This window comes from Tursiops truncatus, chromosome 2 (genome assembly GCF_011762595.2).
Source record: "Tursiops truncatus isolate mTurTru1 chromosome 2, mTurTru1.mat.Y, whole genome shotgun sequence".
Classification (NCBI taxonomy): domain Eukaryota; kingdom Metazoa; phylum Chordata; class Mammalia; order Artiodactyla; family Delphinidae; genus Tursiops; species Tursiops truncatus.
In genome coordinates, this window is record NC_047035.1 from 100167980 (window position 1) to 100194711 (window position 26732).

The 26732-nt window shown below is 45.6% G+C and overlaps 1 protein-coding gene and 1 long non-coding RNA gene across 23 annotated transcripts in view; one reads left to right on the forward strand and one right to left on the reverse strand.

Moving 5' to 3' along the window:
• Positions 1 to 26732, forward strand: part of MYZAP (myocardial zonula adherens protein) — a 116960-nt gene that overhangs the window by 47233 nt on the left and 42995 nt on the right. For 3 of the 6 annotated variants that reach the window (XM_073801063.1, XM_073801062.1, XM_004323762.4), the window contains 6 exons: positions 2087 to 2200; positions 5874 to 6026; positions 9692 to 9817; positions 10797 to 10925; positions 15356 to 15435; positions 17116 to 17221. In XM_073801063.1, coding sequence (XP_073657164.1) covers positions 2087 to 2200; positions 5874 to 6026; positions 9692 to 9817; positions 10797 to 10925; positions 15356 to 15435; positions 17116 to 17221 — 708 coding nt within the window. Of the gene's footprint in view, positions 1 to 2086; positions 2201 to 5873; positions 6027 to 9691; positions 9818 to 10796; positions 10926 to 15355; positions 15436 to 17115; positions 17222 to 21154; positions 21292 to 21730; positions 22119 to 26732 lie in introns of those variants that run through there. The other 3 variants (XM_019947054.3, XM_019947063.3, XM_019947047.3) reach the window with 3 other exon arrangements.
• Positions 2194 to 26732, reverse strand: part of LOC109552065 (uncharacterized) — a 90822-nt gene continuing 66283 nt past the window's right edge. For 5 of the 17 annotated variants that reach the window (XR_012330136.1, XR_012330144.1, XR_012330147.1 and 2 more), the window contains 6 exons: positions 21132 to 21318; positions 20282 to 20746; positions 19856 to 19909; positions 17858 to 18603; positions 5894 to 5963; positions 2194 to 5029 (listed from right to left, as the gene is read on the reverse strand). This is a non-coding gene — a long non-coding RNA (uncharacterized lncRNA). Of the gene's footprint in view, positions 5030 to 5146; positions 5285 to 5893; positions 5964 to 17857; positions 18604 to 19855; positions 19910 to 20281; positions 20747 to 21131; positions 22145 to 26732 lie in introns of those variants that run through there. The other 12 variants (XR_012330145.1, XR_012330139.1, XR_012330150.1 and 9 more) reach the window with 12 other exon arrangements.

Below are 26732 nucleotides of genomic sequence, written 5' to 3' on the forward strand. Positions count from 1 at the left end.
TAGGAAGAGATTTGTGAAATTCTCACATGTCTATGGAAATTCACTCTGCCATCCACTGACACTAATGACTGTAATTAAAGCCAAAGGATTGGATTTGCAATAGATGCAAAAACAGATCTCTGCCCCTTGCTTTCCATTGCCACCTCCTACACACCCTGTTTTCTCATGCTAGACTGTTCCAGGAGCTCAGTCTCTACCCTCAGTCTCCTCCTCCTCCAGGCCACACCATGGACTGTAGCCAGGTTAAGATGCTAACTTACTGCTGTATGAACACACTGTGAGCAGGAATGTGCCTCCTGGGCCTCAGCTGCTCTCTCTCCCACTCTCAAGGGTGCACCTCTCGCTCTCTCATGCCTGGCTGCTTCCTGTGGCTCCCACAGGCCACACGGGGTCTACCCTTGAGCCTTCCCAGAAACCTTACCCCTGGTTCTGCTGCCTCCCAGCCTTTTTTTTTCTGGCTGCACTGCGAGGCTCACGGGATCTTAGTTCCCCAACCAGGGATTGAACCCGGGCCCTCGGCAGTGAGAGCGCGGAGTCCCAACTACTGGACTGCCAGGGAAGTCCTCTCCCGGCCTTTCTATATCCAGCCCTTCTTTAAGGCCTAGTTTAAGACTGGCCTCTGTTGAGTCTCTCTCAAACGTGTTAAATACACGTCCAACAAAGACAGCACAACAACTGCAGCAGCCACAAAACAACTCTTGAGAACTGGTTGAGCCCAAAGTATATTCCTTCCATGGTGAGTAGAAATAAGCAAGATGGGACTTCCCTGGTGGTGCAGTGGTTGAGAATACGCCTGCCATCGCAGGCGACACGGGTTCGAGCCCTGGTCCGGGAAGATCCCACATGCCGCGGACCAGCTAAGCCTGTGTGCCACAACTACTGAAGCCCGCGTGCCTAGAGCCCGTGCTCTGCAACAAGAGAAGCCACTGCAATGAGACACCCGCGCACCGCAACAAAGAGTGGCCCCCACTCGCCGCAACTAGAGCAAGCCGGCGCGCAGCAACGAAAACCCAACGCAGCCAAAAACAAATAAATAAATTAAAAAAAAAAAAAAGGCAAGATGGCACAAGAAGGTATTCAACTGCATTCTAGGTTCTAAAAGTAGCTGTTACACTTCCTAGCTATTTGCATACAAATCCCTTAACTTCTCTGATCCTGTTTCCTCCCTATGAAAGAGAATGTTCTGGCTGCCGCAAAGTGTTGTGAGGACTAAGTGAAGCCCTGTGGGGGAATGTGTGACTAGTATCCGAAGGAAAAGCAGTCTTGTCTTTCTACTCTCTGGGTCATGCAGCTGATGACTTTTTAATTTAAAGCTGTACTTGAAATATCACTGACCCATATGTGGCTACCATCAGGGGAATGTTCCAGCCTAACTGAAGGTTGTCATGAGTGTGTGTGCATGGGTTGTGTGTAACTGAAGGTTGTCTTGAGTGTGTGTGCATGGGTTGTGCGTAACTGAAGGTTGTCTTGAGTGTGTGTGCATTGGTTGTGTGTAACTGAAGGTTGTCTTGAGTGTGTGTGCATGGGTTGTGCGTAACTGAAGGTTGTCATGGGTGTGTGTGCATTGGTTGTGTGTAGCTGAAGGTTGTCATGAGTGTGTGTGCATGGGTTGTGTGTAGCTGAAGGTTGTCGTGAGTGTGTGCATGGGTTGTGTGTAGCTGAAGGTTGTCATGAGTGTGTGTGCATGGGCTGTGTGTAGCTGAAGGTGTCATGAGTGTGTGTGTACTGGTTGTGTGTAGCTGAAGGTTGTCATGAGTGTGTGCATGGGTTGTGTGTAGCTGAAGGTTGTCATGAGTGTGTGTGCATGGGTTGTGTGTAACTGAAGGTTGTCATGAGTGTGTGTGCATGGGCTGTGTGTAGCTGAAGGTTGTCTTGAGTGTGTGTGCATGGGCTGTGTGTAGCTGAAGGTTGTCATGAGTGTGTGTGCATTGGTTGTGCGTAACTGAAGGTTGTCATGAGTGTGTGTGCATTGGTTGTGTGTAGCTGAAGGTTGTCATGAGTGTGTGTGCATGGGCTGTGTGTAGCTGAAGGTTGTCATGAGTGTGTGTGCACTGGTTGTGTATAACTGTCTCCTCAATCTGTCCAGGTTTCACAGGCTCAGCAGGATTATCAGCAGAATTACATCCAAACCCAGTCGTCAGCCCTGGACAGTTTTAATACGATGAACTCGGCTTTGGTGTCGGACTCCATTGGCCTGCAGGTATTCATCCGCTCCCGATTCGCCTGGGTCTCCCCTGTTCCAGTGCAGGAGAGCTTAGCCAAGGGTGGGCCCTGTGTCTTTGTAGAAAAGTAAGTCACAGAATGTCTTCAGCTCATTATTTGCAATCCTCTACACACAGCCACAGTAGAGGCCAGGCCAGGGAGATGGTGAAGGAAGGAAGCCGATGGAAATGCTTCCAAGCTGAGACTCTCAACCTTGGAGTTGCAGTTGTTTTTGCGCTTATTAAAACGGGGGGTTAGATACTGAGTTCAGTGCTAGAGATGTCACTTGTTCCACTAGACACCCAAGTGGTTCTAAGTGTCAGTGCCTAAAACAGCACATCAGCCCACTCCCTTAAGCCCCAGTGTTACGAGAAGTTCCACCAACCACAGGAAATTCAGACTTGAGCAAAGGAAATCTGTGTTCATTCATGACAAGTAACTCCCAGAGGCTGTTAGGTACTTTTTCCTAATTTAGAAATTATTACTGTTACTATTGTTTGGCCGCGAGGCATGTGGGATCTTAGTTCCCCAGTCAGGGATCGAACCTGCACCCCCTGCGTTGGAAGCACGGAGTCTTAACCACTGGACCGCCAGGGAAGTCCCTAGAAATTATTTTGCTTTGAAAGAAATCATGTGCCTTCCAAAGAATATCTTGTAGTACCAGGCAGGGAAGCCAAAAGAGTCAGGATCCCACATTTGTGCAAATGTGTGTGGTCACCACACGTCAAGGGGGTTTTTCTCTTGATTAGTTTCATTTGCTAGGAGTTAACCCCTCATATGCTGCCCATTTTTAATCTTCCGACTGACCCCCGCCCCCTATCGCGTAACATGGAAATTAACTTGAAAATGTTCAGAGTAAAGCATTATATTCACCAGAAGCAGCTTCCCTTAGCTTTAGTTTCCAAACGTGCAAATAATAATGTCTGTCCCCTTCCAACTTTATTTGACTCTTATCTCTTTACCTTCCTCTTGAAAGTTCACACAAGCTATTTCACATCCTTTCTGGTTCTCTATAAATAATTCGCTAGATAAGCAAACAAATTTTCATGTTGGGATTATCCACTTCCCTTAGGATCTAGTATTCTCTACTAACAGCTGTTCGGGCAGTAGTGCCAACAGCAAAGCTAGGCCACGGTCACGCAGTGGGCCTGGGTGGGCCCCGTGTTTGGATTTGTCTGGGAGGCCCATTTCTGGTGGGGCCTCTGAGTCCCACCCTTTTCCTGGCTCTCCCATAGTATCTGGCAGCTTTCCCCTGGCCTCAGGCCAAGCCCTACTTTGGGTCTGGTTTATTCAGGAGCCTTTATTTTCCCTTCCTCCTGCTATCAAGGGGGCTCACCCAGGCTCCCTTTCCTTCCCTCTCAGACATCTCACTACCGTCCAACCAGGAAATGCTGTATCTCACCTGAGTTCAGATCTGGTTGGTATCTGGGTTTTCTTCCCCATCATACTTCTGATTTGCCTCCCCACTGTTGATTAAAAAAAAAAACCCATACAACCCAAAAGTTCAGAGTTCTGTTTTATTCGGGGACCTTACTGAGTTCTATAGCCTGGGAATCAGCCTCTCGGACAGCTCTGATGAACTGCTCCAAAGGGGTGAGGGAGGAACCAGGATAGATAGGAGTTTCGCTTAAAAGAAATGTAGCCAAACATCAGAAGATGACTGTTAATCACAAAAAAACCAGACATCTTCAGTTAATGCTTTTAGTGCTTTTCTATGTATAAGAAGATGTAAGAGTCTGGGCTCATTGAAGTTATTTCTTTGGTTTGCATCTGGACTATCTAGGGCTAGTATCCTGCTTTTTTCCATCTTGAATCCCCCTCAGGGCACACTGTCGTGGGGGCTGCGGTGGCTGATGACTTGATGGTGGGCAACAGTCATTGTTGACTGGAATGGCAGGCACCATTTTTGTCCACACCACTGACACGCCAGGCATTTACTTCAGAGGTCAACTGTTAGAACAGGGTCCCCCCTAACCCAGGGACCCTGACTAATTTCTAGTTACAGTCTAGTCTCTTATTTCAGGGTAGACAGAGGAGCCTTATAATGAAAAGATTAAAAACTGTTGTTTAAAAAAAACAAAAGAAGAGGGGGGTGGAGGCTGGGGAAGAGGGAGGAGCAGAGGAAAGAAACACATCATCTCATGGCCAGGAAACTCAGCTGAGTCTGAAAACAGTTGCCTTCTTATTTCTTCCATTGTCTAGTCTACCCCATTTTCATTATTACTGACGAGACCAGATCCTTGGTTTGATTTTATAGAATGTCAAAGCTGGAAGGCACTATTGAGATGATCTCCAACCCCCTCGTTTTATGGATAAACAAACGGAGGCCAACAGAAATGACTTGAACAAAGTGTGTAGCTAGTCCAGGGCTACAGCCCTGGTCTCTTGGTCCAGATATAGGTTCTGAGCACAAGACCGGTCTCTGTAAAGCCAGTGGGACTTGGAGAGAGGGTTGTTGGCCAGATGGTTTCTAAGGCTCCTTGCGTCTCCAATGCTCTGTGATTCCAACTTTCAAGAGGCTTCTGTATTTTCTTTAATATCTATTTACCACCATTGACAATCCTTTCTACTGATTTGAATAGGTTTAGGCATGAGGCTTATTCTCCAAAGTGGAGGCTAAGGGGTGGAGGAGCTTCAGAGCCTGGTCATCTACAAAGAGGACACAGGTATTAGGATGTGTGTTCAACACCAGAGTTTCCAGATCTTCTAATATAAAGTTGTAGGTGACTTCAGGAGGTGGTAGAAGGTGCCCATAAACCTGTGTCCGTTGGTAGAAATTCTGGGGTTGTGGAAGCCATTTCTCTGTCAGGAGAGTTAAGCAAGTGACCTGAAGCATGAAACAGCAACGATATTAATTTAAGCATTCCTGCTCCAGTGGGCAGCCTGGAGCAATAAGCAACAGGCTTCTGACACTTGGCAGGCACTTGTGGGAGTCACAGACTCGGCTCCCTGCCCGCCCCTCCCTTCATCACCACCCTTCTCTGCCTGAGCGAGGGAGGTGAAGCATTTGCAGGCATTACAGGATCCTCAGCCCTGTTGTCACTGTCCTGGCAGCTCGTCTAGAAGTACAGAAGTAAACAACCTGTTTAAGAAAAAAGGGGAATATCTCCATTTTATAAAACACGTATTTTGTTTTCTGATTTCAGTTTGGGAATATGGAAAATATAGAAGATACGAAGAAGAAAATTAATACCATCTATAATCCTATCCCATAGTGAAAATCATTGTTTGGATTTTGGTGACTCCTTCTAGTTTTTTTTTTTTTTTCTAGGCTTGAATACATTTGGACAGATGCTCATGCATTATTTTTTTCAGAATGGGATTCTTCTGTACCTACTGTTTTCAAACCCAATTTTTTTCCACGTGAAATGACGTATTACGAACATTTTTCCTTGGAAAAGTGTTTTAATCCATTTCCATCCATCCTAAGCAGTGGCAAGCGGTGTTAGCAGCAGCCATGGCATGTTACGGGGGAAAGCTGGCTGGCCCACCCAGGTACAGGGCGGCAGCCCTCCTGACCACCAGGGCGCTCTAACACCAGGGTCCCAGGCTTGCAGCTCCTGTGGGCCGATGTCTCCCTCAGCCGTTAATGACAAAGGGATGTCCCGGTGTATGACTCTGGCCATGTTTCCTCACACCGCTAGATCTGGTTTTTATTTTCATCCTGACAGAAAACCCTTGTGGATGTTACCTTGGAGAATAGCAACATTAAGGCTCAAATCAGAAATCTGCAGCAGACGTATGAAGCCTCCATGGACAAGCTGCGGGAAAAGCAGAGGCAGTTAGAGGTAGCACAGGTTGAAAACCAGCTGCTGAAAATGAAGGTAAAGTACAGGAATGTAGATTTCCTGCTAACCTTTCTCTCTTCTTCTTTTCTCTCTTCTCCCATCGCCAACTCTCCCATTTCCCTTTCTCTCTTCTCTTCTCTGTTGGGCTTCCCCACCCTTTTTGTGGCCAACCCCACAGGATTTGACTTGAAGGGACTGAGGGGGTTTCTGTGTTCACAGCTGCCAGTGCAGATTGGGGGTACCCTGTATATACCCCTATTGGGCTCTCCTGCCTTGGTCCCAGTGGCCTCAAGGGCTACTGAGACCTCATCGTGGCACTGCTCTTATGTACTGAGAGGACACTTGGGCTGCCCACAGGTCCGGGACTTCAGAAGCTTCACTGTTTAGATTCCCTCTGAGGTTCTAAGGCCTCATTGTCTGGTTTGACAATGAAGAGCTGAAGGTCCGCTAGGAAGAAAATGGGTGGGTGACCAAGGACTCTGGGCAGTGTCCCTCCTGCACCCCAGGTCGTTCTTATTCCTCAGCTCAGCTTCTAAGGCCCTGGAGATGTTAGTGCTCCTTCCAGCTTTGAAACTTCCAGGAACCGACCCACGAATGGCCCACAGAAGTCACGCAACAAATTATTTCCCGAATGAATTTGTTTTTATTTAAGCCTGTGCTTTTCAGATTGTGTTCAACACAGCCTTAGTCTATTCTAGGGGAGAGCGTGTTATGGGTAGTGTCCCATGTGATTTATTGCTCAAACCAGAGTATGTTCAGGAGTGAGAGGAGGTGCTATTAAGAATTTAGTTAGGGGAACAAACTGGGCCACGTGGTCCCCCACCTATGGACTGCCTCAGGGACAGCTGATGGGGAGTACAGGCCACCACACTGTGTAGCCTCTGTGATGGCCGCCCCACAGGCTGTGCTGTCACCACCCACTTGGCCAAACACCACCACCTGGGAAGGGGGAGGGACCAGAGAGCTACCCAGTCGATCAGCTCCTCTTTGCTTTCACTTCAAACAGGGAGGCTCTTCTACTTTTTCATATATTGTATTTCTGCGTAAGAGGTACTTGGGAAAAAAAGGCGTTTGTTGCTGAAAAATTCTGAAATGGCTGGAGTCTTTTCCTCAATGTAGGATCTCTATGCAGTCATTCATTCCACAAATACGTACTGAGTATCTACTCTCTGCACCTGTGCTCTTCATCCATGTCTGTTCCAGAGGTGCTGTGGTGTCAGGGAGACCAAACCTCTAAATCCAGTCCGCAATTGCCTGTTGTAGAGACTAATGCTTTGCTTTACCCAACCCCACACCCCCCAAATTACAAAAGTGACAGGACTCAGAGTATTTCATGTGACCTGGATGCAGCGTAAACAGGACGTGAGGGACAGAGCCCATTCTAGAAGTGGAGATAGGGTGCAGGACACGCTGGGTCTCTTTCAGCTAATGATAACCTCTCTTCGGGATTTCCCGTTTTGTGGTTTCTTGGTACCAAAACTTGCCTAGAGATGAGAGGGGAGATTGAGAGGGCATCGAGAGAGACTTTTGTCCAGTCTTTGGAGTAAACGTCATGTAGCCTAGCCGGGTTGTAGTACACCTTACTTATCCAGAGGTCACTTGCCCAGCTAACTCAGCTGTCTTAAACAAGCAGTAAGCTGGAAGGAAGGGACGCAAACAAACCTTCAGAGGCATAGAATCAGTGGCCTGAAGTTCACAGGGCGGGGCAGGGCCAGGGAAGAAAGGAAACACCAGCCACTCCCAACATAAGCCTGCTTGCCCACGCCTCTACTTTTTCTCATCTCCTGTGCAAGCCCCCAGGAACCCCCAGCTAAGGTCCCCCAAACCAGATGGGAATGTTTCCAAACACAACATTTGGAAAAGCACAAAGGTATGGAAAGGATGAGTCCAGATTTCTTATATGAGCTTAAGTGTTTCCTAGAGCCTGATGGGCCAGTGCAGCTAATGGGACGGCTTCAACTCCATGCGGGCAGCTTCTCTTCAAAGGCCTTCCTGCTTTTCTGACTTAAAAAATGTCTTAAAGTAATGTATGCACCTGGGGAGAAAAGTCAACCAATATGAAAGGTAACATAGAGTGCGTGGCCTGCACCATTTTACATTCGTACCAGCCATGTAAGAGGATTCCAGTTTCTCCCCATCCTTGCCAACACTGGTTACTCTCTTTTATTGTCATTCTCGTAGGTGTGAAGCTCATTGTAGTTTTGCATTTCCCTGATAACTAATGATGTTAAGCATCATTTCTTGTGCTTATTGGTCATTTGGTTATCTTCTCTGGAGTGTCTATCAGATCCTTTGCCCATTTTAAAATTGGGTTATTTATATTTTATTATTGAGTTGTAAAAATTCTTCATATATTCCAGATACAAGTTATTAGATCAATAATTTACAGATATTTCCCCCCACTCTGGGTGTTATCTTTTCAATTTCTTGATGCTATCTTTTGAAGCACAGGAGTTTTTAATATTGAATATTGATGAAGTCTTATTTATCTTTTTCATCAGTTATGCTTTTGGTGTCATATCTAATTTTAATCAAAGGTCACAAAGATTTGCCTTATGGTTTTCTTCTAAGAGTTTTATAGTTTTGGCTTTCACATTTAAGCCTTTAATCCATTTGGAGTTAATTTTTGTATATGGTGTATTAGGGATCCAACTTCATTTTTTTGTATGTGACAAAATCCGATCATCCCAGCACCATTTGTTGAAAGGTCTGTTCTTGTCCTAGTGAATGATCTTGGTAGATAATTGTTTAAATTTTAATATTTATAACAGATAAATTATTTACTTGGTTTCAAAGTTAAATCTACAAAACAAAGAAATAGAACATCAATATCTGTAATCTCCTCTTTTCTCTTTAACTCCCTCCTTCCTCCTATAGCAAACCTTTTTACTTTTTAATTTTGTAGGGCTCTGACCCAACTCTAATAATGTAGTGGTCTTATTTTCAGCCTACAGTAGAATACTGAAGAATTTAAAAAGCATATCTTTCTGAGGCCAATCAGAGTGTGGATGTATTAACTAGAGAAAAAGGTTTGTTAAAACTGATAGAAAAAAGATGATAGGGCTTCCCTGGTGGCGCAGTGGTTGAGATTCCGCCTGCCGATGCAGGGGACACGGGTTCGTGCCCCGGTCCGGGAAGATCCCACGTGCCGCGGAGCGGCTGGACCCGTGAGCCATGGCCGCTGAGCCTGCACGTCCGGAGCCTGTGCTCCACAACGGGAGAGGCCACAACAGTGAGAGGCCCGCGTACCGCAAAAAAAAAAAAAAAAAAAAAGATAAAATTTCGGGAGCAAAAGAACATTAGATAGGAAGAGTCATTGAAGAAAGAGGTAAATAAGACAGTGGAGCATGATACATTTTAGAGAATTCAGTTTAAAAATGGCTAAATTTGGGGGGCAAGGTTGACACTTAGAGAGGTACGTTTCTGCCCTTTGAAAAATTCACTCCTGTGGAGCACCTCTTCCAGATAATATCAAGTAAATTAGTGTAAGGGGCCACTTTAATTTTCTCTGCACCTGCTCACCCCTTTTCCTTCTTCCTTCTACCTCTTTCCCCGTTAGTTCCTGCTGCCTCTGTCTCCTGCAGAGCCCTGGGGCATGGGTCCACTCCCCTGTGAGTCCACACTTGATACCTACAGAGTGAAAGGTGTGGATTCCCCCTGAGCCCACCAGAGTTGTAGCTCTGAACTGAGTCTCTCTGCAGGTGGAATCCTCCCAAGAAGCCAACGCAGAGGTGATGAGAGAGATGACCAGGAAGCTGTACAGCCAGTACGAAGAAAGGCTGCACGAAGAGCAGCAGAGGCACAGTGCTGAGAGAGAGGCGCTCCTGGTGTGTTATGTGCTACCTGCTGATGGGATAGCAGAGAGTTTGGGGTGCATTATTGTTGGTGAGCTTTACATGGTAGGGTTTGTGCTTAGAGGTGAGTTAGTGGACTCTAACGTGGGTGACGGGTCAAGGAATTTATTATTTGCCGATTCACTGCTCTCCCTTCTCCCTCCCTTCCTTTACTCACCACCTTCCCTGCTTGGAATAGTCCTCAGTCACCACTTTCTCTAGCTGGTCTGACCGTTTGCCAGCATCCGAGCAGATGCTGGGCTTACCTGCAGCCACGCCCTTTCTCACTCCATTTGCTCTTCCTTGCCCGTCCTCGATCCTACCTACGCTCCCTGAAAGCCCCGAAGATGCCAGCATCTCCACGAATGAAGTCGTTCCCAGTCACACACCTGCAAGTGTCCTCTGTCCTTGGGAAACCCACACTTTCTCTGCTCTTTGCCATGGAATTCTCTTGTCCCTGTTATTGGAGCTGAGCTGTATATCTCACATCTTGGCTTCTCTAAAAGAGCATAAATTCCTTGAAGGCAGGGACTCCATTCTGCCTTATCTTGTGTCCTCACAGGCTTAATACATGTGCTGACTGATTGACTGAGTTGGTGGTTTGCAATATGGGAGAAAGATCTGGGCATTCTGCATTCAATTCCAGATCCAGCCCTAATTCCGTTTAGGTTGTGTGACACTCTGAGCACCTAGTCAGGGGATAAATAACATTTGTAGGCTCTTTTTAGACATAAAGAGTCAAGGGGAAAAAAAGGAGAAAAAATAAGTAGGCCCATTAAAAATCCATGCAATGTGTCTTTATTCACGGGTGAGAACCAGAATCATGGGATTTGAGTTCATGATCTGTGAGACACTTCTAGGCCCCCAGGTCATGCTTTTAAAGAGACATGATGATTTAGCCAGGCCTGAGCTGTTTGGACCCTGATTGGAGGCTCCTCCACGCTCTGCTGAGGAGAGTGCGTTTCTTTTGCAGGAAGAAACCAATAGTTTTCTGAAAGCCATTGAAGAAGCCAATAAAAAGATGCAAGTGGCAGAGATCAGCCTAGAGGAGAAGGACCAGAGGATCGGGGAGCTGGACAGGCTGATTGAGCGCATGGAGAAGGTAACACAGCTTGGGGCCTGGGGCCCCCTCACCCAGCCTCCCTTGCGGTGCAGCAGTTCCCCTGCAGGCCTGCCCCAAAGTATGAGAAGCCCTCACCACTTGATCCCTCTCGTCCCTGCAATTTGTGAGTTGAAAAAACCAAAGAGAAAACTGTAGAAGAAAGTATAAGGAAGTCCCACAAAGTTCTAATTTTTCCCACGGTGAAAATTTTGATGCTTCAAAAAACATTACGTACAAAATTATTTACAGAAACTAATATTTTAGCAGCCCTGCTTTGCTGGGGCCCCAAGCATGAACTTAGATTACTTGTTGAGCAGGCAAGCCCTATTTCGACGTTACAGCGACACCCCAAGCCCTGCCTGGGTCTGACGGGTTGGCTTTTCTCTGACACTCTGTGTCGGAGCGGGGGACACTGCCTTTCTCTGTGGGTTTGTGGGGGAGGCCTGCAGAAGGCAGGAGCTCTGCCCGGATAATGAGCCAGTCTAGAGAAAGGGAAGAGGGAGCCTGGAAGTTAGGCAGGAAGTGGAGAAACGGGAAGGAGGGGTGGGAGAGAGGAAAGAGAAAAAAGAGAGAGAAAGGGCGGGTGACCTTTAGCAGGTGACGGCTAGCTGCTGGGGGAGGGGGGTAGTTGAAGGCTAGGGCTGTGGCTGCTTCCTGGAAAGTGGCTCTCTAGTGGCATGGGTTTGCAGAACAGCCCTGACCGGCCAAGACCTCACCCATCAGCATCCCGTAACTCACTCACGCTGGATGCTGAGAATCCCAGGCTGACGATGGCGGGAGGGGGAGTGACAGTGTGAGCAGGGTCAACAGCTGGGCCCCCGGGTGATTCTGAGAAGAGGGCCGACCTGTGGTGTCTGCGGCACGATTCCCTCCACCGTCCCCTGTTAAGGGAGGCATAACCAGCTTGGGAACAGCCTTAAATGCAATACTGTGGAGCTTCGGGGCTGGTGGGGGGGCTCCTGTTTTGGGTAACACCTTTTTTGGGGAGGGACTTGGGCAAATAGAGAGTCAATTACAATTTCGCCTCCACCCTCTGGGAAAGCAGAATCCCATGTGGTATTGAAGAGCGGGTAAGTGGCATAGTTAGGGCTAACGTCAGCCTTGGCTGGAGGTGGCAGTCATAACGATTGGGCAACGAGGGCATTTTCTAGAACGTGGGGGAGCTATCTCCCACATCCCCACTCTCCTACCACAGCAGGCGGTGCTGGTTAAAGCGCACACTCCCCCTGGGTGACAGATTGTCCTGCAGCAAGCAGCAGCCAGGTGAGCGGGCAGCACGGGGAGATGTACAGACAGACTGTCCGTGTGCTGGTTAAGAACATGGGTTTTAGGATCAGACAGACCTAGGGTTTGAGTCTTGCCTCTCTTTCTCATTGTGGGCAGTTACTTGACTTTTCCAAATTCAGTTTCCTCTTCTGGAAAATGCTGACAATAGTCATTCTTATTCTTAGGCCTTCTGTGAGGAGTACACGAGAAAAATCCGTGCCAAGTGCTCAGCGCGGTGCCTGGCATGTATAGAGTCGGGGCTCACCAATGTGTGGCCCTGATTTTTATGTTACTTGCATAAAGGTCTGCCCCTGGTGTCAGCTTCTTTTTCAGCTGGACCTGTTCTACAGCTGAGTGTCTTTATACCCTTGCGATTCTGAAAGTTCCTAGCTTTTTCCCACTGATGTGCACGTGCTGCCCGGGTGAGGGCCATATGGCTGGGGGCCAGGCTGGTGTTGGTAAGGCCGGCCGTCCCTGCCAGCGTTTGTGTGACACAAAATGTTCCCCACATCCTCTTGGCTTTTTCTTTAGTGATTGAAAATCTATTGTCCTTCCTCTTAATCTTTCCCATTTAAGCTAGCGAAATGCTTGCTTTATTTAGCTAAGATTAGATTACCCATTTACTGTTTTTCCCCCTTCAGGGATAAATCTGGGACAGCAGGAACTGTGCCAAATCTCTGTCACACAGGATGTGAACAGCATGCCCACAGAGTTTGTATTCCTGTTCTCACCTATTTTTGGATTTTTCTTGAGGACAAACCATGTCCTTTTGAATGGCTTCTGTGCTGTATCCCTTAGTTTACCGTTCTCAGCATTGCGTCCCAAACACCTTTTTTTCCTGATTGGTAGAAGTCTTGTAAGGAGTGTGTTCTATCAGAGACCCTTCTGCAGAATAGATAATATTCTATGCCTTGATCCCAGTGGTGGTTTCACCAGGTAATGTGTATACAAATGTATTGATTGTGCAATACTCAAGATTTGTTGTACCTCAATTTAGAAAAAAAATGGAATTTTAAAGTATGCTGTAAGTTAGGCCTTGCCCTACTTTAAGACAGCTTTCTGGGGAGTCTGAGGGAAAGCTCGCTGTTAAAGAGTCATCATTATTTCAGGGCTAATGTAAACTCCAGCCAGTGGCAGAACCCGTGGGGACAGTAAGAATGTGCATTCGCTGTAGAGATTTAAAAGCAGTAATAACACCCCACTGAAAAGTCGGTCTTCCTTCATTATTCTAAGGACATCGATGATAACACACCCTTCCTCCCGTGGTGTACTGCTCCCCAGCTCTGGTCTGCCCTTGGTCTGCCACTGCTTACAGCTTCAGAAGTTGAGGGGGCTACAGTTTCAAGGATCTGCTTTGAATATTTGGTGGAAAAGACGTTTGGAATGTGTATAAGTAGCCAGAGCTTGCTGGGGAGAACGTCTGAGGTTAAAGAGGAGGCACGGCCATACTTAGAGAAGGACCTAAAGTAGAATAGTCTCCTCCCAATTAATGAGCAGAATTTGATAAACTTCATTGTAAGGAAATTTATTATACTCTCATCTGTAACATTTCTAGGGCAATTTTGGTTGTGGTGGGCACTACATTTTTATTAATATTTTCCACTTTGTTCCACTTTGTTTTATTAATATTTTCCACTTTGTTCAAATAGTTTCCACTTTTTATTAATATTTTCCACATTTTGAAATGTGTCCAGATTTTATATTACTTTTTAAAAAAAATATTTGTTTGTTTGGCTGCATTGGTCTTAGTTGCGGCACGCGGGATATTTATTGCAGCGTGTGGGATCTTTTGTTGCGGGGCGCCAGCTTCTCTCTAGTTGTGGCACATGGGCAGTAGAGCACGCGGGCTTAGTTGCCCCGCAGCATGTGGGATTTTAGTTCTCCGACCAGGGATCGAACCTGCTATCCCATGCATTGGAAGGCGGATTCTTAACCTCTGGACCACCAGGGAAGTCCCTTATATTACTTATTTTAGGTAAACTTCTAAATTTACACACACACACACACACACACACACACACACACACCCAAAATGTACAAATCTTAAGTGCACAGCTTGATACATGAATGGGTTTCCTATTGAAACTGTAACAGTTTACCACAGTTAGAGGCCTAAAGCATCATGGATTTATCGTTTTTAGTTCTGGAGGTCAGAAGTCCTAAAATCAAGGTGTTGGCAGGGCTGGCTTCCTTTTGGGAGCTCTAGAGGAGAATCCATTTCCTAGCCTTTTTCCCTTCTAGAGACTGACTATATTCCTTGGCTCATGGCCCCATCCTCCAGCTTCAAAGCCAGCGTTGTAGCATCTCCTAGTCTTTGTCTGTTTCTGACTCTAACCCTACTTCTTCCTTCTAATACGAGCCCAACTAGATAATCCAGGATAACCTCCCCATTTTCAAGACCATTAACTTAATCACGGCTGCAAAGTTCCTTTATCCATGTAAGGCAACATATTCACAAATTTCAAAGATTAGGATGTGGACACCGTTGGGGGACTGTTACTCTGATTTTCACAATGTAGTTTTACAAGTGAACACACCCGTGTACACACCATCCCAGTTAACTTATAGGATGTTACAGGATTCCAGACCCTCTTGATGATTCAGAAAATAATCCCAAGGAATTTGTAGTATCACAGGCCACTGATTTAGAGTATTGATTAACATTATTTAGAACCATAAATTTTCACAAGACATCTGAGCCTGGGCTGACGAAATGCTTTAAAAAATAAATAAATAAATCTTGGGGCTTCCCTGGTGGCGCAGTGGTTGAGAGTCCGCCTGCCGATGCAGGGGACACGGGTTCGTGCCCCGGTCCAGGAAGATCCCACATGCCGCGGAGTGGCTGGGCCCGTGAGCCATGGCCGCTGAGCCTGCGCGTCCGGAGCCTGTGCTCCGCAACGGGAGAGGCCACAACAGTGAGAGGCCCGCGTACCGCAAAAAAAAAAAAAAAAAAAAAATCTCGAATGGCTTTATCCAGGATATTCATCTGTAAATACACACCAGTAAATTTGACATTTTGAGCTTTGTTTGGACCCTGGCAAGTGGGTGTATAAAACCCATGGGTGTCACATAGACTTGAATTCACTAGTGCTGGAGTTGCTTGCTGTACATTCTCCAGCCAACTTGGGATCCGTAGATTAAATATTAGTGTCTGTCTGTTTTAGGAACGCCATCAACTTCAACTCCAGCTCCTGGAGCATGAAACAGAAATGTCAACGGAAATTACCAATTCTGACAAAGAAAGGTAAGATGTAATGCCCTTTATCTTTTTATTTTTTTAATTTTTTTTAATTTTTATTTTTTGCGGTATGCGGGCTTCTCACTGCTGCGGCCCCTCCCGCTGCGGAGCACAGGCTTCGGACGCGCAGGCCCAGCGGCCACGGCCCACGGGCCCAGCCGCTCCGCGGCACGCGGGATCCTCCCGGACCAGGGCACGAACCCGCGTCCCCCGCATCGGCAGGCGGACCCCCAACCACTGCGCCACCAGGGAAGCCCTGCCCTTTATCTTGTAATGGATTTAGATGGTGGACATGCTGTGTTTTTGTGGGCTCACTTGGTCCTTGCATTGTCATTCGTTTGGTCATCACCCATTGCAGACTGATACATGCAAAACATTGGACTGGGAGCTTCCAACGTGGAGCTTCCAGCCACATCTTACAACCCAGGGCTGGTTGTTAGTGCAGTGGAACACGTCAAAGCCTGTCACAAGTACCGGAGTTCAGTCTGTAAATGTTCTCCATAACCTTGAGCTCCACAGGATGCACCTTGTTGTTGAGAAAACTCAAGAGTGACTAATACCATTGCCATGGAAACTTAATTTTACAATGTCTTTGTTTCCAAACATTCCTCAGTGAAACTTGCCTTGTCCTCTGGCTATGAGTGTATAAAGCCCTGCATGGGAAATGCAGGAGCAGTCCACGGCCTCTTCTGGAAACCAGAAGGCAGCGAGGCCACGCACGGCCCTCTAGTGAAGGAAAACAAGGTTGGGATGCTTTGAGCAAGTTACTTCACAACCCTGAGATTCTTTGCTTCTCTGTAAAATGGGAATTCTTTTTTCAAGTGGGGAGAGTTGTAATGATGTGAAGAGTGCCCGTCTCATTGGGGTGTCACTGTGAGGGAACTGCTGGGTGTACTGCCTGCCACATAGTATGTGCTGAAAAGATACCTGTCCTCCTTCCTCTTGTGCAACTTCAGAGTTTGCAGAGTTATAGGGATCTTCCCTAGTCTTTAACATAGTGCTGAGGAGGGACCTGGCAGAGATGGGAAGTGGTAAGCAGACCACCAGACTCTTCGTCCGTGCTCCAGTCCAGGGGCCCCAAAGGACTGTAGAGTCCATCTGCTGGTTCCTTTGGTTTATTTGAACCAAGTAAAGTCTGAGGATAATTTGTGCTTTTTTTTTTTTTAAACTATGAAATGTTTTATGAGGTGGTCTGCTCTGTTTTGATGGAGAGAGGGTCTTGCAGCATCTTTCCCACTTTCTCAAAATAAATGATGTATGGAACAATTGTAATTCCTGACTTTCCAGGACTCTGCCACTTGATTTCAGATATTTTGTTGTGTTGCTAGATTCTTCTCCTTCTCTGTTTTCCTAATCGTGGTAATTACTGGATGTTCCAATGCTGTATTAACCCAAAAAGAAAAAGCCTCTCATATCTGTAAGTGGTGCAAAAAAATTCTCTCTCAGCCCCTGGAAAGTATAGTAACTGTCCTTCTACAGGATAAAACTTGCAAGTGGGAACTTGAAAAATGGTCCTATCTTCCTTCTACAGTGGGGTGGTCGATTGGTAGTTAATAAGCTAGGATACACACAAAGTAGGAAGAGTGCATCTTGTTCTGGGCAATATTCCCTTCAAGCGGTGACTCTGGGTGCTGCCCTTGTTGCTTTGCTTGAGGATTCACTTGCTCTTTCTTCTATTTGTATTAGGTATCAGCGGCTGGAGGAGGCATCGGCCAGCCTCCGGGAGCGGATCCGACACCTGGATGACATGGTGCATTGCCAGCAGAAGAAAGTCAAGCAGATGGTTGAGGAGGTAAGCCCCTGTGAAAGGGCTTGGGCCCGGGATTGCTTCCTGTGGTGGGAACACTTCAGCGCTAGAGCCAGATACGACTCTCAGCTCCATCCTCTGTGGCTCACAGTGAACTAGCTCAGGCCACTGCCATCTTGGCCCAGAGGAGAAGGTCCTCATATGTCCCCTGTGGACTGGTGATGATCCCTCTAAAAGAGGGCCGTCCCCAGAGGAAAGGGTTACAGTTAAGAAAGCTGGAAGGTGCGGTTCATAAGCTCACTCACCTACACAGGACAGCAGTACCCTTTATGGGTGCCTGCAGCTCAGGGACCAAAGGGTGTGACAAGAACAGTTCACTTCAGCTCAGGCCTCTGCACCCTGGGACCTGCCTGCCTGTCCCCTGCTTCTGCTCTTGTCCTTTCTCCACGTCTGGTGTGTCTCTGTCATTCCCTTTCCCTGTCTGTCCCTTCTTCTTCATTTTTTCTCTTTTCTACTATCCTTTTTCTCCTTAGCTGTCTATGTAACATGAAAGCAAGTTTTAGGCTTACTGTATGCTGGACATAGTTTACTATCCTGTTTTTCTAAATGAAAAAACAGGTAAGTTGAACTTTTATGTTTCTCTAAGAGGAAAAGAGTTTCTTTTAACTTGTGTCACTGTACCTGTCTCTCTCATGGTGATGCTGCATAGGAGAAAGTCCATGCTGTGTACAGCTCATCACATATTAGTGTATTTTTCTTGCTCGATTAAAAAATCAGATGGAAATAAGAACAGTTAGTACTAACAAGGTGATAAGTATTCCCTAGGGACTAATTCTCTAACTTGCAAAGAAAAGGTTTCAATTTAATTAAACATTTGGTTGGCAGTGGAAAAACTGGAAAAAAAATTTATAATGTTGGCACTATGAGTGGAGTTAAGGTCAGGCAATTGTGAGGATGGGCAGGGACACCTTTTTTTTTAATTGTGTGTAGGATAAACGTACACATTAGATAAAATCTGCTCCCAAATGAGAAACCCAGTCACACAGTGTGATTGGCCCGTGTGTCAGTCTCAGGGCTCAGTAGAATAAGACAATGGGGAACAAAGGCTCAGATGAGGAAACCCCGCATGCACTTTCACAGTTCCTTGGCACTGCCAGGCAGGAACAGTGCCAGCAACAGGGATGGGTAGGTCTTGCCGTATATCAGCTTTGGGTAGTTGTCAGGAGTGTGTTTCCCAAGGAAAAGCATTGCTTTGTCACATTTAGCATCTCTGGAACCATGGCTGTTAGATCATAGCTTTTCTGCTTCTGAACTTCACACACGTGAAGTCTGGGGCAAGGCCGTCCCTCATTTCCCCGTGGGGCTCCTTGGCTGTGGTGCACTCCATTTCTCCTGCCTCACTGCAGGGTGCTGTCTGCGTTGTTTCCCTGTCGAATATTAGAGAACCAGTGAACAAAACCTCATATGCCTTGGCTTCTGATTGAGTTATCATCTGTAAGCGTTTAATGATGGGTCTTTTTTAAAAGACATTTTCAAGTAGTTTAGAATTCTGTTTTCTAAGTGACTTCTGGACTCTAACAGACATACCAATTTGAAAGTAGGGGAATATTTATATATGAAAATAGGGAAGCATATAAAGATCACTGTCCATGCCTTGCTTTACTACCTGTGATTTAATATCTCCTAAATAGAGCTTCTCTAAGTGCTGACGATGTGGTCTGAAAGACCCAGCCATGGGAATGAAATGACAGGCTGAAATTTAGGATGGCGCCGTCAGAATGAGCACCACCTAGGGGCCAGCTGGGTTTCAACAGTTAGATAGAGACAGAGGAAGAGAGCTTTAATTCTAAATTTAAACTAACAACTACTTAAATCAGGTGGTAAGGATTAATGTATTTGTCTAGTACACTGTATTAACTCATACAACAAAAGGATGGTTTAAAATTTCAATTGCTGTAGCCATTTATGTGAATACTTTTTTTAAAAGTTAGAACCATGGAAAAGGGACAAATGAGCACATTGAGATGTTCAGGATCAGGCTGGAAAGGAGTTGAAAACTACAGTAATCCAGGGAGTGGTTGAAGCACTCAGGCAAGACACGGGCAAAAGGGGAGACGTGAGAGGTGAATTCACATCTTAAAAAACGGTCATGGAGAAGATGGAATATATTTTTGTTTGTGTTGCAGTGCAAAGCCAGGCTGGAGCCACTGGGTGGCAAATTTCAGCTTTCTGTTCAACATAAAGGAAACATTTCTAGCATTGGCTGTCCTGGGAAGTATATGTAGCCTTTAATCACGGGTGCATTTTATAAGGAGAGAAATCGGGATAGAAGCTCCTTATATAAAGAATTCTCTATTGTTTACTAAGCTGTGCCTGTTGTTAGGATCTCAGCCTTTTCATTGCTTTGCATAATGAGTGAAAGCAGCAAAGACATATTATATTGGTTCAAGTCATTTGGACCAAAGTTTGAAAAATCCAGACAGCTGAATTAGTCATGTGTGGCATCTTGAACTCTGACTTGAGAAGTGTCTTTCTGTCTGTGAACTCCAGCCACCCAGATATTGAGTCAAATTTGACCTGGAAATAAAGGCAACCTTTACGTGTCACCAATGTTAGGGACAGTTTTCCTTCCCTCACATTAAGTCTGAAAGCTTGTCCCTGTGATGGCTTCACACTCACCAGGGGTAGGAATCTAGTTCCCATCCATTGTTGCTGTCATCTGAATCACAGTGTCTGTGAATGAAGTTAGTTTATTAAAATGATGGGCTTCTTTTTTTAGCTCAAAACATCCAGGTATGATTACTGAGGTTCTTGGAATCCTTAAACGTTAAGCAACATATTTACTTCCACCTCAGTGGAGTGTAATTTCTAATAATAATAATAATGATGATGACATATTGAATAAAAATTAACCAGCGTAGGTGTTGCAGTCCTTAGCTCAATAATGACTTTTCATTGTGTGGGACAGTATATTTCAGTAGGGATTTGTGCATGTAAGATGGGGGCAGGATGGGCCCTTTTGAAATGAAGGATTATGTATCTTATGGGATCAAGTTCATTGAGAAAAGATACAAAGCGTCCTGCGTGAAGTGTGGGAGCACATACCCCCACTTGGCTAGATCTTTGTACCAAATTAAGTCTCCTTTTGTGGTGTTAGACAGGGATTGGTCATCTCCCTCCCATCACTAGTTCTTCTGACTGGTTCTGGATCTGAAAGAAAAACACACACACACACACAAGCCCAAATATGCCCCTTTTGGCTTTCAAGGGTTTGCCAGAAAATACAGAGGGACTGAAAAAAATAGCATTCATGAGGAAACTCACTCATCCATCCATTTACCAGTTACCCACCGGCATTTTCTCTGTGGTGGGGCTGGGTACCCAGTGGGGAGCGGGGCAGATGTGGTCCTGCCCTCATGGATCTTATCATCTGGTGTTAGCTGAGTTCCAGTCGTCCTTGCCCTTGGGCTTCATTCTTCTGTTGACAAGCCATCTGGAATCCCGCTGAGTTCTTTAGCTTGCTGTTAAAGGAACCAGGAGATCAGGGAGGAGCACAAGGCTGGGCGGAACCTGCAGCCAGAGTAGTGAACACGTGACACATCTTTAAACATCTTCAGTCAACAGGACATTGACACCTCTTTACCTGCTCTCCTCAAGGCCCGGTGCCCCGCCAACCAAAGCAGCTTTCTGCCCAGGGGAAAATTATCTGGAGGAAAGCAATTTTAAAAATTTAAATTCTCTCCATCCCAAGAATCTTCCCTTTTAAATGGATCGGCCATTTGTTAGCACACAATTTATTTTAAAAGTCTCGTGTGGTGTGCTGAAACGTACAATGCGAAAGCACATGTTTGCCCAATACCCTGTGTTTAGAGGATTCAGAGTGATCTCCATCACTGATAATTAGCCACATGGGGGAAGGGGAAAGGAGCTGTGGCACCGAGCCCACCACGCTAACCTGCTCAATTGAACTGTTTCCAGATCATGTCCCACGAGCTCTTCTCCAGATTTAGTCTCTGGCTCTTTGGAAGATGACACAATGGTAGCTTGCTCTGGGTCGGAAGCAGTTCCTTTTATCGTTCGTGGTTCGAAGAACACTTTTACTCTCTCTGCTGGGAAGAGGTGGCGTGTGTGTGTGTGATGAGCTGATGAACAAGACACGAAGGACATGACATTGAAAAGGAAATGTGGCCACGTAGGGCTGTTATTTGTGGAAACACCCACATTCTGTAACTTCAGCTTCTACAGCCTGACACTGCAGAGTCAAGAGAACTCAAAGATCCAGAGTATTTCTAGAAACGTGGGCTCCTAGACATCAAAGAGGGAACTGTGATGAAGAATAGTACTAAAAAATAATTTAGAAAGTGCCAGGTGGAGGCTGGTCTTGGAGGATGCAGCCTTATTCATGGAAAAGGTGCCAAGGACACATGCCAAGGAGGTGGGAAGCGGGCTCGAAGGACTCCAGCGCCCCAGGAGGAAGTGCTCCCCACCTGATCACACCCCAGAAAAGACAGAATAAGCCAGGTGTCTCCGTAGTTTGATTATATTTGTATGTAGGAGGTGGCCCTGAGGACGTCCTTTCTGAATGAAGATCAACGGCACTAATCAACTTAGCACTCTTCTTGTTTAAGAAACATTTGGTTTGCTTCTGTCATCACGCATAGACAGTTCAACTCACTTCATGAAAAGGAGAAGTATATCTGATGAAAAGAAAAATGGGGACTTCCCTGGTGGCGCAGTGGTTAAGAATTCGCCTGCCAATGCAGGGGACACGGGTTTGATCCCTGATCTTGGAAGATCCCACATGCCATGGAGCAACTAAGCCCGTGCACCACAACTACTGAGCCCGTGTGCCACAACTACTGAAGCCCGCGTGCCTAGAGCCCGTGCTCCGCAACAAGAAGCCACCACAATGAGAAGCCCACGCACTGCAACGAAGAGTAGCTCCTGCTTGCTGCAACCAGAGAAAGCCTGCGTGCAGTAAAATAAATAAATTAATTAATTAAAAAAATGTACTTGGCTGAAATATACTGAAGTGAAATATACTTTATGCATGCTTTATTTTCATAGAGGGCTTCGTGAGACAGCCACAGGCCCTGGTATCTCATCAAAACTAAACGGTGTTGCTGAGAATTGTAGTAGCAGCAGTGGTAGTAATAGTCAGTGGGTGGTATTAGCCTAATAATAATGAAGTGAGTTCATTAAGGGGGGGGGTGTCACTTAGACGTTGGGTAGTCTTCCGCTCCGTCCTCTTTTCCGTGGCAAAGTGGGCAGGTAAATGCTTTCTTGTCAATAGTTGTCTTTGGTCTTTAATTTAGATGCTTCTGCCCAGCTGAAGCAAGTAGGTAGTGATGGGAAAGGAAGCAGATGAATAACTTCCCACATGCGTATGAACCGTTGATGCAGTTTACCTCCACTGTGTTCTGTCTGAATGCAGATCCCCAGATACTCTTGCTGGGTTTCCAGACTTCCCCTAGGGAGCTTTGAGTCAGATCTGAGAATCGCTAATCTAGATGTCACTCTAGTGTAGGGACCTACACTGTTTCTAGGGATACCTTTACTGCCCTCGTGTTTTTCAGTCTGTGGTGGAAAAGTTACTGGCATTTGTTCTAGTGGAGTAGACTCACTGCCCAGCTTCAAAAATTGAAGTAATATCAGACAAGGGGATGTAATGACTTCTAGAGGAAGCGGGGTACCCACTTGGGCCTCTCTCCCAGGATTGTGTGCTCTCCCCCCTGCCCTTGGAGTTCCTTCTCTCTTTTGGGGCACAGATAGTACCCTGAGGCTAGGTAGACCTTATGTTCTGGGGCAGAGTGAGTGAGGTGCCAAGGCTGTCTGCAGGACCGTGAGAGTGCCTCCCCCCCGCCCCCCAAATGCTGTGCCCTAGACGACCCCTGCACCTCCCCCTAGGCCTGATGCTGGGTCCTGGGCTAATCGGGGATCTCCTTAGATCCGGGTCCCCTGCCTGAGAGGAGCTCCCTCCACCTGCTCCTCCCTGCCTTTGCCTGTGTCCCTAAATTCACCCCTTCCTGCCAGGACTGTGATATGGTATGAACTTGACTTCCTGCATCAAACATGAGCTAGGTGCTCAAACCCTGCCCCACACTCACCCTGCACTACCACCCCATTCCCTGACCCCTAGCTGGATCCTAAGCCTTGGGCTCTTAGTAAGGCTGTGATTCTGTCTCAGGGCCACTCACACCCCCACCCAAAGGAGATGCTACTCAAAAGTTGAGGCCAAATTTATTTACAGTAATCGAAAATGTTACAGTTTCCAATTCTGGTGTTTAACACTGTATTAGCCACTTTTTTATTTTAAGATCTCAGCTGCTTTATCTAAAGCATGAAGTTTTTAGAAGGTAACCAGAAAGCTCACATGGTGTAAACCTTTTTCGTATGCATTATAGAAGTATTGCAGGTTCATTGTGTGACATGTGTTGATTAATGTATTCACGATTCAAATTGTCCTTTCAAGGGAGAAGGTCTTTTCTTTGCAAATGTCATCGAACCCACTTTCTGTCTGTTGGAATTGTTTCTACTTGGCTCTGAAATGTTTCTCAGACCTGGGTGCTCACGTTCTGCCCATAGTAGTCTGTGTGCCTGTGCTCCTCATCCAACTCCTAGCTAGTGGCTGTTTCTCATGTTGCCAGGTGTGCCTCATGTGTTGTAGGTGTGCATCTAACCTCCCATCCCACGTTCACCCTCTGTGGGAGGTATTATTAGCACCATTTTTTACTACTGGAAACTGAGACTTGAGAGTCTTAAAAAATAAGTAGCGAGTGGTCTCTCCACAAGTGATGATGGTGCTAGGTCCACACCCAGATTTTTGACTCCAAAGCCAGCCTTGTTCTTTGCTTCTTACTTTTTTATAATTGGAAAAAAATTTAAAATATAGAAACTTAAAGAGAATGATAAGAAATCAAACCCATGTATTCTCTTCTGGAATTGACAGATGTTAGCATTTTGGCGTATTTCATATTTTTTTCTAAATAAAACATGAGAAGTTCTCATTTTACTCCTCCCAGTTTGGATCTTTTCCCTTCTTACCCTCCACCCCATCCTGCCCTAACACCTCCTCCGGAGGCAATTTGGCCTCTATCCAGACCATGTTTCTATGCTTTTACCACACATACATGTATTTATTGTTGGCATATAGCTTGGTTTCTGTGTTTAAAAAAGTATGTAAAATTTTATTTATAATATATAAATAAATACTATTGTATTTATTTTGCAACCTACTGTTTTCCCCGGTTTTGTTTTTGGAGTTGTTACATATAGATCAGAATTATGCATTTTGATGGCCGTCTAATATTCCATTAGATGAATATATTGTAATGTACCCTACTGACAGACATTTAGCTTGCTTCCAATTTTTTATTCTTTTGCAAACAATGCCACACATGTGTCTGTGCTTATCTAGGGAATGTACTCAGAGGAGGAATCGCCAGGGCCTGGGGTTGGCACGGTTTCTTCTCTGCTAGGTATTTCCCTATTGCTCTCCAAAGTGTACGTAGACTTCCACCCGTCATGTATGAGGGCAGATTTCTCCACATTCTCATCACCTCTTGGTGCTGTTGGACTATAATTTTAGCCAGTTGTGAAATAGTATCTCTTTGTCTTGGTTTTAACTTGCGTCAGCCTGGTGACTGCTCATTACAGCTGTAGACATTGAGCATAAACTTCTCACCAGTCAGGCTCCCATTCTTATGAACTGGTTGGTCATATCTTTTGTTCGTTTTTTCTGTTTGTTTTTCTTTTTTTCCCTGCTGATTTTTAGGAACTCTGTATACTGCCAATATTAGTCGTTTGTCAAAAAGTATTTGAATGCGGTTATCTTCTCCCTGTCAGTCATTTTCGTTTGTTTGTTTATGGTGTTTTGTATAATATACACATTTTAAATTTTGGTAGAAAGTTATCAATCTTTCTGTGCTGTGTTGTGTGTTTTGTTTGTCTGTCATAAGCTTTAGAGTTTTGTTTTGCATCTTTAGGTCTGTAATTACACCCCTCCCCCACATTCTTACCCATCGTTCTCTTCCTTACTCTGTTTTTCTCCATAGCACTTATCATCTTGTAATATATCCTACACTTATCTGTTTTGTTTATTTATGTGTTATCTGTTTCCCTCCACTAGAATGTAAGCTCCCTGAGGGCAGTGGCTTTTGTCTGTTTTGTTCATGGCTATATCCCTAACACCTGGAATAGTCACGGGCATATAGCAGGTGCTCAATAAATATTTGTTGAACAAATAAAGAATAATCCACATGGAATGTATTTCTTGTGTATATAGTATGAATAGAGCTGTCACCCTTTGTTGCCCTCATGGAAAGCTGGTTTCTCTAACACCATTTATTGGATAGTCCATCCTTCCCCCACTGATTCTTTTCATTCAACCTTTATCAAGCTGGAGTTGTTTCTCTCATGCCACTGTCTTTATATATTTCTGTTCCCCTGCCTCTGTGCTGAAGTCTGCAGAAAAGCCAGTCTTCACACACACAAGTGGGAGTGGGGGTGATGAAGGGCTAGGTTCCACTTACGGAGAGTTTTTCTCTGATGGGTCAATCGGTAAACATTTAAGAAGCAAGTTTTATGAACCAAATGTAAAAATGGACCTGAGTCCTCAAAGCCCTCAAAGGACTTTCTGGTTGACGTTAAAACTCGTTATAACTCAAGGCAGAATATAAGGGTTAAGCAGGACAATTAGCTGTGTGCTGGGAACACACAAGCTGGAGAACATAGTGGTTAAGTTTGTAGGCTTCAGGTAAATTCAATCTTTGTATCCTGCATCTGCTCCTGACTGGGCTTTGTATCTTGAGCAACTTATTGATCTTCTCCAACATTTAGTTTCCTTATCAAAAAAATGGGAATGATGATAATAGTACCTGCTTCAGGGGTTGTTGATTGACTGAAAGAATGTACGCTAAGGGTGTAGCTCAGTGCCTGTAAATGTTCACTAATTCTAGTGTGCGTGGAGTCTTTAGGGAGGAGGTGAAATTTGACTGGGTCTTGCAGCATGGGTTAGATTTTTCTGGGCAGGGATCGAGTAGGTGGAAAAGGACGTGCCAGACAAGATACAGAATAAATAAAAAACAAAAGCATGGAAGCCAGAAAGTATAGGGTGAGTTCAGGGAGCATTATTCTAGTTTGACTGGATTGTAGGAGGGAGTAATGATGAAGAGACTGGAAATGTAGGTTGGGCCTAATTGCTGTGGATTACCAGCAACAAGCCAAGAAAACGTCCTTTATTACTAAGCTCCTAATTCCTCGATGGCTCCCCATTGCCTGATGAGATCTGAGCCTCAGATCTCTGGAAGGGCGTGCTTGGCAAACAGGAGAGGAGAGGGGCAGGGAGGGCAGCTAGGGGGCTCCCAGGAGAGTCCTGGTCAGTACAGTTGAGGGTCCATGTCCCAGGGCACCTGAACTTCAGGAACATATTTTGTGTGTGTGTGTGTGTGTGTGTGTGTGTGTGTGTGTGTAATTAAAGCCTCCTTTATTTTTTTGTTTTGTTTTGTCTTAAAATTGACAAGACTAGTATAAGCATCTTTAAAAAAATTTTTTTTTA